General features: G+C 47.2%; 1 protein-coding gene across 2 annotated transcripts in view; it reads left to right on the forward strand.

The window, feature by feature from the left end:
- LOC103181967 (insulin receptor) overlaps positions 1-15,072 on the forward strand; it is a 77,664-nt gene extending 62,592 nt beyond the window's left edge. The window contains exons 8-22 of one of the 2 annotated variants that reach the window (XM_042342657.1): positions 460-707; positions 1,370-1,537; positions 1,836-2,037; positions 2,893-2,928; positions 4,671-4,951; positions 5,411-5,550; positions 5,988-6,153; positions 6,491-6,587; positions 6,707-6,774; positions 7,193-7,422; positions 8,117-8,227; positions 8,818-8,977; positions 9,386-9,515; positions 9,872-10,006; positions 10,941-15,072. In XM_042342657.1, coding sequence (XP_042198591.1) covers positions 460-707; positions 1,370-1,537; positions 1,836-2,037; positions 2,893-2,928; positions 4,671-4,951; positions 5,411-5,550; positions 5,988-6,153; positions 6,491-6,587; positions 6,707-6,774; positions 7,193-7,422; positions 8,117-8,227; positions 8,818-8,977; positions 9,386-9,515; positions 9,872-10,006; positions 10,941-11,061 — 2,293 coding nt within the window. In that variant the 3' untranslated portion in view covers positions 11,062-15,072. Of the gene's footprint in view, positions 1-459; positions 708-1,369; positions 1,538-1,835; positions 2,038-2,892; positions 2,929-4,670; positions 4,952-5,410; positions 5,551-5,987; positions 6,154-6,490; positions 6,588-6,706; positions 6,775-7,192; positions 7,423-8,116; positions 8,228-8,817; positions 8,978-9,385; positions 9,516-9,871; positions 10,007-10,487 lie in introns of both variants that reach the window. The other variant, XM_042342656.1, reaches the window with a different exon arrangement.
- The last annotated feature ends 3,059 nt before the right edge of the window (positions 15,073-18,131 follow it).

The following is an 18,131-nucleotide window of genomic DNA, read 5'->3' on the forward strand; positions in this document are numbered from 1 at the left end:
GGGGTGGGGGGATATTGCATCGTTGGAGGTGCCGCCCTTTGGATGAGATGTTAAATCGCCCACAAAGTATGTAGTCAGTTCACTTTAAAGATCCCGTTAAAGGCACCGTTCAAAAAAAGAAGGGAGTTTCTCTCTTTCTCCCGGTGTCCTGACCAACAATCACCCACCCCACCCACCCCCCTGAAAAGAGATCAATTGCTTGCTTCACGGATGCTTAGAGTGCGCAAATCGGCTGCCAGACTCGCCAACAAAACACACAGTCACTACATTTTGCAGTATATTCTGTGAAGCTCTTTGAGACGTCTCGACGACGTGATAACGCTCTGTATCAAATGCGCAGATTATTATTATCCATTAGCTGTGAGGCACGGCGAGGCTATAGGCGCTGTGTAGCACATGGGTTGTGGTTGCTCTAAGCTGCCGGTTGGGTTGAATCTTTTACGGACTTTCCCGAAACAGCCCTTATCAGAATGTAACGGAGTTTGACGGTCAGGACGCCTGTGGGTCTAACAGCTGGACGGTGGTGGATGTGGAGCCCCCTGCTCGTGTCACGGAAGGGAAGCAGAGTAACCCGGGCACCCTGCTCCGCGGCCTCAAGCCCTGGACGCAGTACGCCATCTTCGTGAAGACACTTCTCACCATCAGCGACGAGCAGCGAAACCACGGGGCCAAGAGCGATATCGTCTACATCCGCACCACGGCGGGGGGTAAGCTAAGTGTTGGGGGAGGGGGAGTGTTGTGGGGGGGTAAGTCTCGGGGAAAAGGAGGGAACAGAAGGGCCATTCGTTGCTTTGTGAGGTGAGGGAGGGGGTTGGGGGTAGATTGCGAATTGGAGGCCTTGTCTGGCCGTCTCCTCACTTGCTCACGCTACAGCGATGTGTGGTGTGTCGGTGTCTGTAACTGGTTGCTGTAAGCCACTGGTATTTCGCGTATTTTCACCCACAAAATACACAGTCAATCCAGTATAGTCCGTGAAACGCTGTGATAAGGCACTATATCAAATTCAAGGATTATTATTATTATCTCTCGATAATGCAGCAGCGGGAACTTCTAGCTGAGTTTTTTTCCTCCTTCTATCTCTCTCACCTCCACCACTCCCATCTAATGAGGATAGAGTCTTAACTGTAGCCCCGTTTCTATCCTCGATCAATAACTGGGGATTGAACCTGGGAATTTCTTTTCGGTGTGGCTCAGTGCTGTGGTGGGCCAGGGATTTATCCACTAAGTCATCGGGGAAAGCACTTTAATATTGAGAGGTTTTTCTCTCTCTCTCTCTCTCTCTCTCTCTCTCTCTCGTTCTCTGTGTCTCTTTACCCCACCCCACCTGACCGCTACAACTCACTTATCTTTGTGTCTTTTTTTTCCCCAGTTCCGTCGTTTCCACTGGATCCGATATCCGTGTCCAACTCCTCTTCCCAGATTATCCTGAAGTGGAAGCCTCCGTCTGACAGGAACGGGAATATCACTCACTACCTGGTGTTCTGGCAGCAGCAGCCAGAGGACAGCGAGCTCTTTGAGTTTGACTATTGTCAGAAAGGTGAGGAGGGCGTCAGCACAGTGTCCGCAGAGCCGGGGGGGAGAGGGAGGGGGAGGTGACCGAGCGTAAGCACGATCAAAACGGAAGCAAAACAACGACAACTCAATCCACGACTGTTTGTGTGACGCTGCTGTGCCCAATTGGCTGCTGCGTTTCGCCCACAAAATATACAGTCAGTTCACTTTACAGCGTATCCTGTGAAGCGCTTTGAGACGTCTCGAAGACGTGATAAGGGGCAGTGTCCAATGCAAGGATTGGTATTATTATATATTTATATATATTATATTGTCCGTTGCAGGACTCAAGTTGCCGTCCCGCAACCCCACCACGCAGAACGATCAGGAGGACACACACAAGCAGAACCAGACAGACCTGGGCCAGGATTCTGAAGAGTGCTGTGCCTGCCCCAAAACCGAGTCCCAGCTCAAGAGGGACGCCGAGGAGGCGGCCTTCCAGAAAACGTTCGAGAACTACCTGCACAACGAGGTTTTTATGATAAGGTAATAAATAAGACGGGGGAGCGAGCGGGTTTGTCAAAACGCTGCAAATTGCTTGCGGGAACACACAGACTGACTGGCTACAGTGGCCTGTTTCGACGGAGGTTTGTTAGGAAGCTGTAAATTCAGAACGTCAGTCGCACCACAGGCAGAATTCCACCCACCACGAAGCCTTTTTTTTTTGTCTCGGTGCCTTTTCCTGAAGTTTTCTTTCCACCCCCGCCCGCCCGCCCGCCCGACTGTCGAAACAAATCAGGGTTTTACTGCTTCAGTCCCTACGTTTGGCCACAAGAGAGCGCTCCCGTTGGTTTCACTGTGGCATCAGTGCTGCCATCTAGTGTTTATAAGACAGTACAACAACAACAACAACAACAGCAACAAAATTACATTTGTATAGCGCCTTTCACGTCGGGAGGACGTCCCAAGGCGCTGGACAGTACAGCGGCATATTCACCGGCTTTAGACTCTGCCCAACAATATTTTGTTAATAATAATGATAATCCTTACATATGAATAGCTCCTTTTGTGTCGGGAGGACGTCCCAAGGCGCTGAAATAGTCCTAAAGTATTCATGACGCAGAAACGAGGATATAGTGTCCCATGAGTTCTGAGATAACGATTTTTCTCGCAAAAAAATCACCAGTCAATCTAGTCTCTTTCTCCTGCGCAATTCCCAGCCCCACCCCCACCCCACCCCCATCCCACGCCTTATCAATGTCCCTCTTTTTCCAAGCACCAATTCCCCCTTTTTAAAAACCAAAAGAGAATCAAGATACTTGAATCCTGAAGCCAAAGGAATAGCTCCCCAAAGCCAGCTTGTTAAAAACCCGTTGAAAGTGGTTGTTTTACTCTTTGCAGACCGCCAACTCAAGATAATGACTCTAAGGACCGTAGGTAAGCGAAAATTTCCCCGCTTACTGCTTCCGAAATCACGCTGGGGCCGGGGTGGTGGGGGGAGCTGTGCCAGGACGCAGGTGCCATTCAATGATTGATTTGAAAGCAAGAGGGGAGGAGGGTGGGGAGAGAAAGTGGGTGGGGGGGGGGTGAAATCGCTAATTAAAAACCTTGCACCCAGTTGGGGTGGCCTTTAATTGTGTGCTTGCACTCTAACCCTCTGTGTAATGACAAACGCTAAAGGAATTCCAGCGCTGACCTGTCGCCTCACACCAACATTAATTCCAGAACTAAACGCATTTTTTAATTTAAAAAAAAATGGGATTTTGGGAGCCTTCTCCCAGGTATCACATTCCCACAGCCACTGCCAGTCTGTGAGATTGTTTGTCCCGTAGAGCGAATGGAAGCATGAAGCGGAGCCTCTCAGACTTGCTGTTTAATTCTGCCGTGCACTGTGCAGGACTGGTTTGTGTTTGCAGCTTCCAGTGTTATTTCTGTGATACGTTTCTTGTCTGTGTGCTGGGTGGGTGGGGGGAAGTCATTCGCCGGGCTCGTTAAGTTCTGTGACGGTCGTTCGTTCCTCTCTGGTCCGTGCGGTAACGGGGACGAAACCCCAACTGGCCGAGAGTTTGCAGTTCCACCTGAAGATTTCCTGTTCGTGCCATTCTGTACCAAGGGAGGTCTTTGAGCTAAGTGACGTAAGAATTTTGGGCGAAACGAAGATCAAGGTCCATCCAGTTTGCCCACCACCATCCTGGCAGTTGCATGCACAGCTATATGTCATGTCCCAAACTATCTACCGTATCCCAGATATTATTTCCTGATAGAAATCTATCCAATTTGTTCTTGGAAGAATCAATACTTTCTGCTTCCACATTGCAATGCCCAGTGATGTGTTTGCGTCGATCAGCTCAGTTTTAATCGCACGGTTATGGTCGAGTGAAGGTCGAACTCACTTTTCCCCCTTAGAGTGGGATGCAGCACTTCAGTAGAAATGTACTGATGCTGTAACCTTTACCCTAGCCGTAACCCAGGAGCACTTTCGAGCGAGAGTTACAAATGGACCTTTTTATTCAAAGTGAAATAGCAGCTGGGGCTTGGGATGAGACTGTCGCGTGTGATCCGATCCGTGTGGATGAGCTGATATGAGCATACCAGGCAGGTTGTAGCATTGCTATGTGTGCACAGCTTGTCTGGTGCTGTGTGTGTGCCACACCTGTGTGGCTATTGCATACTGTATGCCAGTGTACTGCAGTGTGCATAGCTGCAGTGTGCCACCCTCTGATTTTCTTTTTGGTCAACCGGGTGTCTTGACCCACATGGAAACCCTTAAGAGTATTCCAAACCCAACCGAGAATTCCGTGCATCCAACTACACATGGAAATCCCAGAGGTAGATTGTTGGAATGGAACACGTACTCTCTCTTCCCCCTGGAGGGATGCATCCTGTTTACCTAATTCTGGAAAGTATTAGGCACAGGTTGGCAAGAACCAAGGCTGGGGCTAACTGCAGGAGACGAAACCAGCATTGAATTCACACAAACGGGTTCACTGCAGAAACCTTAATGATTCCTGACTTTTCCACCCAACTGGCCCTAAACCCCATTGATTTCCGGTGTCACGGAGTTAGCCAATATCTCTCTCTCTCTCTCTCTCTCTCTCCACAGCTCTGGCTGTGCACGTTCACTCTTGACTGCCTTACAGAGGGTGTCTCCCACCTCCCCCCCCCTTCCTGTGTTTCAGGCCTTCCCGGAAGCGCAGGGAACTGGGAACGTTTTCCAATGGCACGATGCCCGAGTCCACCACACCTCCCTCCGGGAGCAACGCTTCGGTCACCCGGCCCCCCAACGAGGAGGAGGACTATCCCAAGATGTCAGAGAAGGTGTGGATGAAGGAGTCGCTGGTGATCTCTAACCTGCGGCACTTCACGGGCTACCGGATCGAGATCCACGCCTGCAACCACGACGCGCACAATGTGGGCTGCAGTGTGGCCGCCTACGTGGGCGCGAGGACCATGCCCGAAGGTAGAGAGATGTTCTGAGGGTTTCACATTCCATCGCTCATGTTACAAATCCCTTCATGCCCTGGCACCTCCCTACCTCTCCGACCTGCTTACCCCCTCAACCCGCTGCCTCCGATCGACTGGCTCCGTCCGGCCTCCTGCAAGTTCCCCCCCCCCCCCCGTGCCCTCCATTTCACCATTGGCGGCCACGCTTTCAGCCATTACGCCCACGAAACTCCGGAACACTCTTCCTCTATGCCTCCGCCTTGCTCCTTTCTTTCCCATCTTCGGGTCGCGCCCGAAGAACTTCCTATTCGATCGTGCCTACGGTCACCCCCTCCCGCCCCGGCTCGGCGTCGAGCTCCACCACGGTCAAGCGCTCTGGGACGCTCCTTTGCATACCCGCAGGGAACGTTGACCCTTGGCTTTCATTGGATGCTTCTGAGTGAATTCACGTGCCTGCGTTTGTTTCCTTTTACAGAGAAGGCCGATGACATCGTGGGTCGGGTCACCCAAGAGGTCATTGACAAAGTGGTCAATATACGATGGGAAGAGCCCAAGTCACCAAACGGCCTCATCGTCCTGTACGAGGTCCACTACAAGCGTCTGGGAGACACCGAGGTGAGTGTGCTCGCTTCCCGCTGCGAAGCTGGGAGGCATGGAATTCTCAGCTTCCTTTGGAGACTCTTAAGCGATGATGATGGGTTTCCGCAAGTGTGTCAGACACCCGGCTGACCACCCCCAACACCTCCAAAAAAAAGAGCGAGGATGGATTATTAACTGTGCATTCAGAAGCGTAGGACGATATTAAAAAAAATTGTTTTAAAAAGGAATTCTGTTCGCGGACCGGCTAAGGCGAGGGGAGGAACATTCATCTCGGGGCCAGATGTAGTTCTAAAAAGTGTTTGTATAAACTTGACGTGTTCTCGACCTGGCGCGACTTGGAGAGAGCGCTGTTCACTCTGCTGAGAAGCCGCTGTGTGGGGCACAAATCAGGATGGGTTAAGATCAGAGTTCAGTAACAATGGGGCCTGATCCACCCTTGTTTGTTGCTGCAGGAGATGCAGCAGTGTGTGTCCCGCAAGCGTTTCCTGAGCGAGAAAGGCTGCAGGGTCAAAGTGCATCATCCCGGCAACTACACAGTCAAAGTGCGGGCAACCTCGCTGGCTGGCAATGGCTCGTGGACGGAGCCCATTTCCTTCTTTGTTCAAGATGCATCCTTAAGTAAGTGTGTGTTTAGATTAAAAAAATAACTGAACCGATCGAGATGTGTGTAAAGACGCTAAGGAAGATCGAGAAACTAAACCCAAAACAGTACTCGGTCCACGCCTGTTTGTGGGACGTCGCTGTGTGCAATTGGCTGCTGCGTTTAGCCCAACAAAACACACAGTCACTACACTTTACAGTATGTCCTGTGAGGCACTTTGAGGCATCTCAAAGACGTGATTAGGCGTGATAGCAAAAGCAAGGATTATTATTATTATACTGCAGGGAATCAGACGTGGATGTGTCTTCTCAAACCTTCATCTCTGATTCTTGTGCTTATCTCCCTCTCACACAGATCGCGAGAGTGACCTTTACAAGATAATTGGTCCGGTCATCTTTGCAATCTTGCTCATGGTCTTGGTTCCAGTTGTCTTCTTAGTAGTGAAGAAGAGGTAAGGGTCAATCACATGTCCCATCGAACCCTTTTGTGTTGTACTCACTGTACACAGTGACCTGTTATATCTTAACAGACTTTGCTAATTGGCGGCATTTCCGTACGTTCCTCTTTCAGACGAACCGAGGTGCCGACAGGAATATTTTACACTTCTTCAAACCCGGAGTATATCAGTGCCAGTGAAGGTAAGCGCTTGTGCTGATAAAACGCTGAGTTGTTTAATGTCCCTGATGGAGAGTGGATTGTCGGACAGAGTCTAGTCGAACAGGGCTGAATATCACAAATATCAGCATGGAAGTTGGCACTGCGTGTTAACACACTGTGTTGTGCACCCTGTGTACAGAAGGAATAATAGCTGCTCTTAATTGCTTAACCAATCCTCATCACGAGTTGTGCCTAATGAAGAGCTCCTGTGATTTCCTTTATAACAGTACTTAACACACGGTTTACACATCTTACTTAGTAGACGTGAATATGTCCCAAACTACCTATGTACAATAACCCATTTCCATGGCTTGTTTGCTTGGCGACACTTGTGTTAATCTCCTACCTGTTGTAGTATTGTGTGTTCCCTCAAAGCCACCGTTGCTTTTGTTCCCTCAGTCTACGTGCCAGACGAGTGGGAGGTCCTGAGGGAGAAGGTCGATCTGCTGCGGGAGCTGGGACAGGGTTCCTTCGGGATGGTTTACGAAGGAATCGCCAAAGACATCGTCAAGGGAGAGCCCGACACTCACGTGGCCGTCAAAACCGTCAACGAGTCAGCCAGCCTGCGGGAACGCATCGAGTTCCTGAACGAGGCATCTGTCATGAAGGCGTTTACCTGTCACCACGTGGTACGTCTCTCGTGCCCCGCACCCACCCCCTCCCCATCGGTCCCTTTCTTTCGGTGTGGTTGTTTTTGCTCCTGTCACATCAAGGTTCAGGCAAATGGACGGTCGTGGGATTGTGGGTTCAAGCCTCATTTCAGACGTTGAGCTGGTTGGCACTCCACTATGTTGCTGGGGAGATTCACTGTCAGGTAGCCCTTAGCACTCCCAGTCTGGCTATGCAGTAATACTCGGAACAAGTGGAGGATACTTGAAGTCCTGCAGTGTAGTGCTTCGCGCACTCGCCTTGCAAGCGAGAGGACCTGCGATCAATTCCCGGCTGGGGCAAAATTTTCTTACGTTACACGCCTCTGTTTACCTAGCATTAAGTAGGAACCCGGTTGTTAGTTGATTGGCGGATCGCTTTCCGGCGGTAATAATCCCTCCCCCCAAAAAAAACATTTGGTCGCTTAATCCACAACTGTTTGTGCAACACTGCCGGGTGCAATTGGCTGCCGCGTTTCACCCACAAAACAGTGAAGCCACTTTACAGTATATTCTGTGAAAGCGCTTTGAGACTTCTGAACGACGTGATAAGGCGCTAAATGAAATGCAACAATTTTATTATCATTATGTGTTCTGAGTGGCAGCGCTGAGTGAAGAGCTTTATATAAACACAAGTTTTTGTTGACGTGTCCTTGGTGCATTTCTTTTGCTGCAGGTGCGGTTACTTGGAGTCGTGTCCAAAGGGCAGCCCACGCTGGTGGTTATGGAGCTGATGACACACGGGGATCTGAAGAGCTATTTGCGTTCGCTCCGCCCTGATGCCGAGGTAAGGTGATGGGGTTGGGGGCGAACCTACAGCTGTGACGGGGACTCCAGGTCCTCTCGCCCGAGTGACGTCAGCTTCTCAGGCAGAGGGCCAGGCGCTGACGTGATGATGCTATTACGGGTCTTAACTCCACGACACATCTGTTTTTGGTTTTAAGATCTGTAGCTGGTCACATTACCAGTCTATATATGCTCCCGAGTTCCCTTTACCCTAGTTCCCCATCATGTTTCTATGCCGTTCCACCAGGTGTTTTACTCCATTCTTCCTTCTAATGGGGTACAGTTTCCCAGCGCCCTCACTAAATTCCCCCGAGATTAGGATAATCCTATATTTATGGATATATGAATGAGAGAGAAGTTATCACAGTCATTTCCAATCCTGTCCGCATCCAGAATTAACAGTGTTAATGTGTTGTTGCTATCCAGGTTGTTTGTGGATAACAAACTGGAGTGGAGTCTTGGCTGTTTTTTTTTGTCTGGATGAAAGGTGGGAACATTTGAGGTTGGAAAACGTCTCCTGGGTCAGACTGCCCGGCTGGCCCGTTTCCTGCTCTTCAAAGAAAATTTACGGAGTGTTTGGCTGTTTTGCAGAATAACCCGGGCCGCCCCCCGCCCACCCTGAAAGAGATGGTACAGATGGCAGCCGAGATCGCAGACGGAATGGCCTACCTGAACGCCAAGAAGTTTGTTCACCGAGACCTGGCGGCTCGTAACTGCATGGTGGGCGAGGATTACACTGTGAAGATCGGAGGTAGGAATTCACCGGGTTATGGGTTTGCACAATGTAAGGATGGGAGAGGTAGTGGTGGGGGTGGGGGGTGGGGGAGAGGAAAAGACAGTGTCATCATTGAGTGGGTAAACCAGACTAGGTGGGTTGATACATTTTATGATTGAATGTGCCTGACGGAACGTTTAGCGTAGAACGTGCTGCGTATAAACAACAACAGCAACTTCCATTTATATCACCCCTTCACCTTCCTATTTCCACGGGAGGAGTTAATGGAGCTCGTGGTCGGGTGAATCGTGTGGGATTTGTTAATAACCCACCACTAACGATTCAACTTCCCCACGTGAATTGAATCTGTGTCACGTTTCTGTAGCGTGCGGTTGTTGAGTCCTGTCCTCAGTTGGATGTCCTTTTTTTTCGAAAACAAACCAGACTTTGGGATGACACGAGACATATACGAAACCGACTACTATCGTAAAGGTGGCAAAGGGCTGCTCCCTGTACGATGGATGGCGCCAGAATCCCTGAAGGATGGAGTGTTCACCACGTACTCTGATGTTTGGTGAGTCGGTCTGAGATTTGCAAAGCAACCCGGTCGGTCGGAAGCCCTTCTCTTTGCAACGCCACACTTCCCCTCTTCAAAACCACCTTTAAAAATTTGAGCTCTACATTCAAACTCTTTCCCCTCCCTCCATCACTTGCTCCTTTGCTCTCTCACTCACTCTCTCCCACCATCCTCCCTTCCTCCCTTCTCCACACCTCTTTCTTCTTCCCCAGTCACTGATTCCCCCATCACCATTGGTAAGTCCTTTGACAAATTCACCCTACGGTGGAGTCAGCAAAGCAAACGGTAAACCGCTCAAGATGTTTCGACCTGTTTTGACGGTCTACCTGTTGCTTGTTCCTTTCTGCTGTCAGGTCGTTCGGAGTTGTTCTGTGGGAGATCAGTATGTTAGCGGAACAGCCATATCAGGGACTGTCCAACGAACAGGTCCTGAAGTTCGTCATGGAAGGAGGGTTTTTGGATCGTCTGGAAAGCTGTCCTGAAAGATTGTAAGTACAGCTTTGTTTCATCCCTGTATTAGCAGCCACATTCACCGTTGGCAAAGGGGTTGACAACACAAAATTGCCACTAAATTGGCAACCTCACGTACAGGCGGCTGGTATAGGGAATGCAACGTTGGTACGATGTGTGTGGTGGGTGGTGGGGGAATGCAAACGCACTCTACTGTTGTATTGCTGCAGAAGAAATTACATTTGTATAGCGCCTTTCACGCCAGGAGGACGTCCCAAGGCACTGTCAGGGATCCGCATTCGAGCTGGTGGTTGGGATCAGGAGGGTGAGGGCAGGAGGGTGATCGAAGGCACAGTCGAAGAGGAGGGTCTTGGGACAGGTCTTGAAGGAGGCCAGGGAGGGGGCGAGGCGGAGGGACTGCATGAATACAAGTGTGAAACGGCAGCCGAACGTTAGCTGAGTCGAATTTCTCCCGATGATTCCTGGCGGAAACTCAACTCCTTCCCTGTCTCGCCTCAGACACAGCCTGATGGAGATGTGCTGGCAGTACAACCCCAAAGCCCGGCCGGCCTTCGTGGACATCATCGAGATGCTTAAGGACGATCTCCACCCCAGTTTCCGCGACCTGTCCTTCTTCTACAGCGAGAGCAACAAGCCTCCAGACACAGAGGAGTACGACATGGATTTTGAGAACATGGAAAGCATTCCCCTCGACCCCTCTTACTCACAGACTGAAGCCCCTCTCGGGCACAGCCGGGACAATGGGCCCACCGCGGCCCTCCGAGGGAATTACGACGAACACATACCCTACACGCACATGAACGGTGGGAAGAAAAACGGACGCATCTTGTCCTTGCCGAGATCAAGTCCTTCATAGCGGTTTCTTTCTACCTCCTGTCGTACGTTTCTCATTTCTCGTTTTGTTAGGCCCTCACAATCTCAGGACTCTTTTCTTTTTCTCTCTCTCTGTAGCTGCTTTACAAGGGAAACAAGGGCCTTGTATTTGCAAACGAAAGAAAGAAAGAAAAAAAGAAAGAAAGACAAACGTATTTTTTTCCGCCAAGTGGCTAGTTGTACATGTACGAAACTGTGAAGAAACCAAGGAAAAGAAAAAACACACACACATATAAATATATATAAATATATATATATACATAATATATACATGGGCGTACGTACAAGGCGTACAAAGTAAATCAGAGACTCATTTCCAAGGCTGCTATTGTAGCTGTGGTTCCCAGAGATGAGAGAGAAGCAACCTAATGGGACTTTTCATGTAATGGAGTGTTTTAGGCTAAAAGATTTTGGGGGGAAAATACACCATCTGCAATCCTAAACTTAACGTTGAGTTCCTCCTCCTGATACGTGAACTCTATAAACAAATGGTGGGAATTTTTTTAGGACAGAAAAAAAGCCACACACACACACACAACGTTAACTGAATGTTCTGTCAAATTCCAACCAACGCTTAAACACTGATGTCCTGTTTTTTTCAACAAAAAAAGAAAGACAAATCACGGCTGAGAGACATTTAAAGACAGGTTGGATTACAGTTCCTCAGACCAGAAGCTGCTGCTTTCTCTTTTTGTGGGTTCCGATTTTTTTTAAAAAGAAAAAAATTCCTGTGCGTCGATATTTTTGTACATAATAATTCATGTTTTTTTTTCCCCCTTCCTCGTAAGGTCTTTGCAATAATGAAGTCAGTTCCTAAGGGCCAACCAGTCATCCAAAGAAGCTGTATTTATTATTCATAATAAGCGGGCTGCCATATTACAGAAAGGAAACTAATGTCTTTCTCGATTTAGATGATTTGTCGGGAGGAGAAACAGTTAAGGACAAATCAATAAACAGGATAAGGTTGGGTAAAGGCAAAAGCTCTTTAGTGGCCCTTTGGGGTCAGAAAGGTGCTTCTTAAAGCTGTGACTTAAAACGGAGAGTAAAGGTGGTTGATAGTTTAAACAAAAAGTTATTTTGTGACTTATAGGTTCAGGCAGGAGCAGAACATCGATCCATCCAATGGCTCAATCCGAGTGGGTCTTAAACCTTTGTTTGTAACGCGGTTAAGTTGAGGATTGTAGCTAAGGTGGAGGAAGAATATGTTGTTGTCAAGCGTTAGTTTGTTGGAGTTTGGTTGGTGAGGTTTCAATTTTTTTTATGACTGTGGAGGTGCGGTATTGGGAGGAGAGAGAGGGTGGAATCGAGAAGATTCACAGCATTTGGCCTCATTCCAGAGTTCTTGATTAAACAGCAAAACAAACTACAAGCAACGTAGGCAGAAGCTTTGGTATGTCCCAGTCAGTCAACGGATTTCCTATTGTCTTAGGTTTGGCGGTGATGGGAGATAGAGGGGGATGAGGAGAGGCAGAGATGCTGAAAAGGATATGAACCAACCAGTGGAAGTCAAGATAACTATTGCTGTGAAATGCAAGTCTGTGGCTTGTCAGCAAAAAGAGAACTTGGGGAGTTTTATGATCCTTGACAGGGGAGGGGAGGGGAGGAGAGGGGAAGGAAGAGATTGGTTATAACCTTGTGCATGTGTATAAGGTTGTTAACTTTGGAAACACACATAAGAACTGTTGCGTACAATACAATACTTACCGAGGCTCTTCTGATCACTATTGAGAGTCCTTAGGAGAGATTTTTACTGAATATTTGTATGCGTCTTGCCATGTTAAGTTACACAGAGCTGCAGCCTGGTGTTGATAACCAATGGTGGGCTTGAGACTACAGATTGGAGAATACTGCTTCGAACACTCACTCTCCTGGGTTAGGCTGATAAGGAAGAAAAGCCACTTTGACCGTGTAGATGTTACTAAGCAAAATAAAAAGCCCAGCTTTAGAGCGAGATGCATACAAGCAACCTTCGGAGGGATAGGATGGGAGGAAGGGAGAAGTTGATGCTTTTAATGTAGACGAGAAAGATGCAGGTGCCATATTTCATACATATTAATATCGTGCTTTATCTGATAACTGAGCTCCACTGGTAGTAATGTGAATGAATCCCCCTCTCACGCTTCATTCAAGCACACTCTGGGTGTCATTATTGTGCCACTAACATAGAACGGAGGTAGTCCTGGGGGCTTGGGCACACTTCTGTGAAAGAACAGTGCCAGAAGGGTGGGTGTTTTGCACACTGTGCTGTGTCAGCTTGGCTGAATTGGTTGGCGGTGTGAGAATGTGCCCAGCTATCAGATGAATTGGAAGTTGATTTTATCAGGTTAACAAGTGCGGCTCAGTGGTTTGGCCAAGTTTCTCTCACTCTGAGGCACTTTGTGACGATATCCGCTCATCTCCTCTCTCTTTCTCCCCCCCCCCGCCTACCCCCGGCTGATCTGAACATGTCCTGTATGTTTGATTACGAACCCCTTTCCCCGCAGACACTAAAGCTTCTGTTGAACCATTTTGGTTGTGATTCATTTTCTCTCTGAAAGCATTCAGGTTTGCTTGGGATGTTCGATTAGATTTCATTCTAAATCGTGTGTAAGAACAGTCCTAATGAGTGCAGCCCAAGCAAAGGCTTTCCAACGAACTGATTTAGCTTGTGCCAAGCTTAGCAGAGTGTGTGTGTGTGTGTGCGCAAGAGAGATCCCATGGAACTGAGCTGCGGTTTAGATCTTGAGGATGGAAGGGAAGAGGAGAGCACAGAGCAGTGGAGAGAAATGGCAAGGAACTTATGCATTATGCTGCCTTCTGGAGAATTGTTTAGAAAGGGGTGCTTGATAGAGGTCATGGTTAATGTTGTCTGAGAAAAGGTTAATCTTATTAAACAGATTTGCTTTATTGTACATAGTGTAAAATTAACAATAGGGTGCCTAGATTCTTCTTTATACAAACCGAGAAGCCAAGTGAACGTTCTTTACTCTAAATACGCAAATGGACACTCTACACTACAGGCAAGAGAGAAATCTCACACTTTTTTTGTAATTCTGAAGATTTTCTTATATTGAAGAAATTAATATTTTATTTATTTTTATTAATATTATAGAAATCACTGTAAAGAATCCCAATTTGCAGTCAACACAGGAACGAGTAGCGTATTGGAAGATAGATTATTGTTGGCAATGAGTTTTTAAAAAAATAAATAAGGCGATGGAGGTGGAGTGATATTAATTTTTCTGGCACAGTCTACCTCAGTGCTTCTTTCAGATTAGTAAACAGCCGCATCTTATGATAATTAATTCTGTTTTCGTTTTTTTTAACAAAAAACAAACGCATACATTTTCAATTCTCTTTGAGGAGTGACTGGGAACTTGGTGTTTGTCCCCAATACTATACTCAGCATTACAGTGCACCCCCAAACCATTTTGGTGCCTTTGGCCATATAGATAGAGGGGAAGATCTTTAATTACTTAAAGCCTCGGAAGATTAAGCCGGCAGTGAGGCCAAGGAGAGTTGCTCGGTTTCCCAATCGAGAGAGTGAGAAGTTGCAAAACTTTTTCTTTTGCTTTTCTTAAAAACTTCTTTCACGTAAGCCACATGTAAGCTGTTTCCTCTCCATATCCTGAAATAGTTGAATGGACTGTGAACACATTGGGATTGGGATGGCTGACTTAGTTGCTCCTGGTGATTACAAGGCTCTGTTAAGACCACAGAGTAGCGGGAACGTTGGAGGTCAACAAAAGAACCCTTTTGTCTCGTTCTAATGTAGTATTGGCAAGGACCACTCTTCCAGTCACTCCTTACTCCTCAGTCCGTGCTGTGGGCTTGACAATTCAATTGAGGGAGGGGGAGCGTTCTTGTGAGCAGGCAGTCGGTGCACACTGTGTGTGTGTTTTGTGTTTGTGTGTACATTTACACACAAACACACACACGTACAATACAATAGGAAAACACCTGGCCAAATATTACAGCATTGGCTGTTTGTGTGTATGTGAGACTTGCTCCCAAACTCTTTCTTTGTTCCTCTTCAAAAGCTGCTAGGTTTTTGAGTTGCTGCTGTGCGCCCTTGCTCAAGTTATACTTTCCCAGTCACGGGGACTTGTTCAGTTTATAGACAGATACGTTTGGTTAAGAAACTCACCCAGTTACTTACAGCTTGTGAATCCTCCACTTGTCTTTTTTATATAGCGCTGTTGAAATTGGGTTTAACAGGATGTCCGTCCCCTTCCCCCTTTATCTCTTTCTCTGTCCCCTTTCTCCCACACTGTCCCTCCCTTTATTAGTGATATGGTTTAGAAAACAGTGGATCATTGGATAGGAATTATTTGATTAATCAAGCTGTCACCCGCAAACAAACTTAGAAATCATCAACATCCAGGGCCGAGAGAGGTGAAATCTACAGCGTATAGAATTAATAACCTAGGAGGTGATGGTACAGGAACAGGCAAAAGTCCAGTCAAAAATACCACCGATATCCTAAGCACCCAGTTTTCAGTCTGTTAAAAGAGATTAAAAATGTGCTGTTAGCAGAACAACAGCAGTCTCGTAACTCTCATCATTATCATTCGATTTTTCACTGCTCAAACGTCAAAAAGAGGTGAATGTAACATGTCTATATTGTGAACCACCTCAATGGATTTCATAGAAAGAACTATTTATAAACTGTTGAAAGTTGAATATTTGTCCAGATCACAAGGACTTTCTTCCTTATTATTACACCACCCCCCCACCCCCAACACACCACCCCCGACCCTGCATTTTGGTGATTGTACAGCATTTAGCAGTCCGCATATGGTAGAAATCAGAAAAGGTGAATATTTTGTGTAGGATAGCAGGACTCAGCCATTCCTCGCTCTGGGCCTACCCAACCCCTTGAACAAGTTCCTTAGACGTTACCTGGAGTTATGGGTGTAGGTGAAATGCTATATTGTCAGGGGTGTGTGTCTTATACAGACTAGGAGAGCCGTGATGATTTTTATTTTTCAGAGGAGTGGGAAAAGCTTGGTGTTTTCTAAACAAAGTAATATATGCAATTCAGAAACTGATGGATCTGCAGTGAGTCTTGGCGTAACTGCGGCTGTCTTTTTTGCAAACCATTTGCAATCTCTCGTGTAAGAGAAAATCAACTCTACAGAATTTTGTGCACAATTTATTTTTGCATTTTGAAACCGATTGGTTGGGTTGTGTGGGTGGGTGGGTGGGGTAGAGGATGGAGGGAGGGGGAAACTAAACTGTACATATTAATACTCACTGCTGTTCAAAGCAGTCGCCTCAAAGCTATTTCTGTTTTTATCTGAAAAGATGAGCAGGTTTGTGTCAATGTGTAAAAAACCACAAACGAGTGTTGATTTTAAAAGAGTTAGAAAAAAACTATGTTGGCTTACGGCATGTAAATATGTCTCATGTAAATGGAATAGCGTGTTTTGTGAGCGGATAATGAGGTATGGTCGTGCGTGGAGGGGAGGGCGAAGGGGCGCAGAGAGTGAGAGGGAGACGCTGTGTATTCTGTGGCACGGATGCGTCAACTGTTTTCTTACTTGTTGGTTAAGTGTTAACCTGGCGACACAAAGACATTAATGTATTCCTGAAATCCTAACCCTCCCCTCCTCCCAGATTCAGTGCATTTTGTTTTTATTTTGGAAAACTGGAACTATGTACATTACCCAGATGTCTATTAAAGAAAAAAGAAAGAAAAGCTATTCCCTTTGTGTGCCAGGTAGAAGGAAGCTCTTTGCAAGAGAATGCGGTGGATTGACTCACTGAACAGACTCAACGATGTCCATCTTTGGGTGGGTGGGTGGGGGTGGGATGGTGAGTGTGGGGGAGATGGGGGTTTGTGTGGCAGAGACTGTTCAGAACAAGATTTGCTGAGGATTTTTTACCACTGCATCCGGCCTTGGTTTCTCCCATCTTCATATCCAGCTGTGAGATCTCCCGACTGCTTTGGAAAGTTGATGTGATGCTGAACTTTTGGTAACAAAGCATTGCCTGTGGGAAGTGGAGATCGAGGACGGACAACTCTGCTGTAGCTCCAACTGTCTTGCATAACCAAACCCATACCCTCCCTTCATCCTGCCCACCTCTCTCTCCCCAGTCCTCTCCCCCTCCCCACCTCGCCCCACACGCCAATGATTGAAACACATCTTAAACTGGGAGCGTAAGGGGAGTTGTTGAACCTGGACTTAACAGCAGTTGCTGCGGACTGAACATCAGGGCTGGAAAATCTTTTTTTTTTGGTGGGTGGGTGGTGGGAGGGGGGAAGAGTGCGTTTTTTAAGTCAACGGGAGATTTAATCTTTTGGGGGGATAAAATGCTAAATTTTGAGTCGGTTGTTAATACTGTGCTTGGCTTGTTGTTACTGTAGTAAAAGAAAAAAAATGCAAAACTTGATTCTCAAAGGGATTCCCTTCCCTGCCTATGTCTGGCATGAATGACGATAACCAAGAAGGCAGTGTGTGAATGTGGGGTACATATTGACTGCACGCACACCAGCCTGCTCTCCACACACCTCATCATCATCATCATCATCAAGTGATAGCCCCTTAAAAAAAAATCAACCCACGACTGTTGGTGGGGGACACTGCTGTGCACGATTGGCTGCCGCCTTTCGCCCACAAAACATACAGCCGATTCACTTTACGGTGTGTCCTGTGAAGAGCTTCGAGACGTCTCGAAAACGTGATATCAAATGCAAGGATTATTGTTATGATCATTAAGTGCACGCGGGACCACACACACTGTATAACAGCTTTGTGACGTCTCAACGACGTGATAAAGCGTTATATCAAACGCAAGGATTAGTATTATTACGTTTCTCTCCAGCATGAGACAACGTGTGACGATGTGTTGCACGGAAACTGAAAGGAGGAAGTTTTGTTGTGTCTATCTCCCTCGATATTAAGCTGCTTTTCTCCTTTAAGTAGTGATCAGTAACTAGGGCATGTCTTCAAAAAAAAAGGCTGACATGTTAATACAGTAAAACTCGACCCTGGCTTAACTTGTCACGACCACTTAAGTCACCGTGCTGTCAATATCCTGGCTGCATTTACATACAGTATTTATGTGTTTATACATGAGGTGAACTCACCACTCTAGATAACTCATCACTGACTCCTTTCTTTTGAAGTGATGAGTTATCAGAAGTTTCGTTTTTACTGTGGCGCTGGCTCTTGGCTACAATAACCCCAGAATGGGGAGAAACCCCATCGTCCACTGTAAAATGACTGACGAACGACAGTGAAATATCTACAAGCGTGTCACGGGTAATTACTATCTAGTTTAGTG

This window comes from Callorhinchus milii, unplaced genomic scaffold (genome assembly GCF_018977255.1).
Source record: "Callorhinchus milii isolate IMCB2004 unplaced genomic scaffold, IMCB_Cmil_1.0 Scaffold21, whole genome shotgun sequence".
NCBI classification, from domain to species: Eukaryota; Metazoa; Chordata; class Chondrichthyes; order Chimaeriformes; family Callorhinchidae; genus Callorhinchus; species Callorhinchus milii.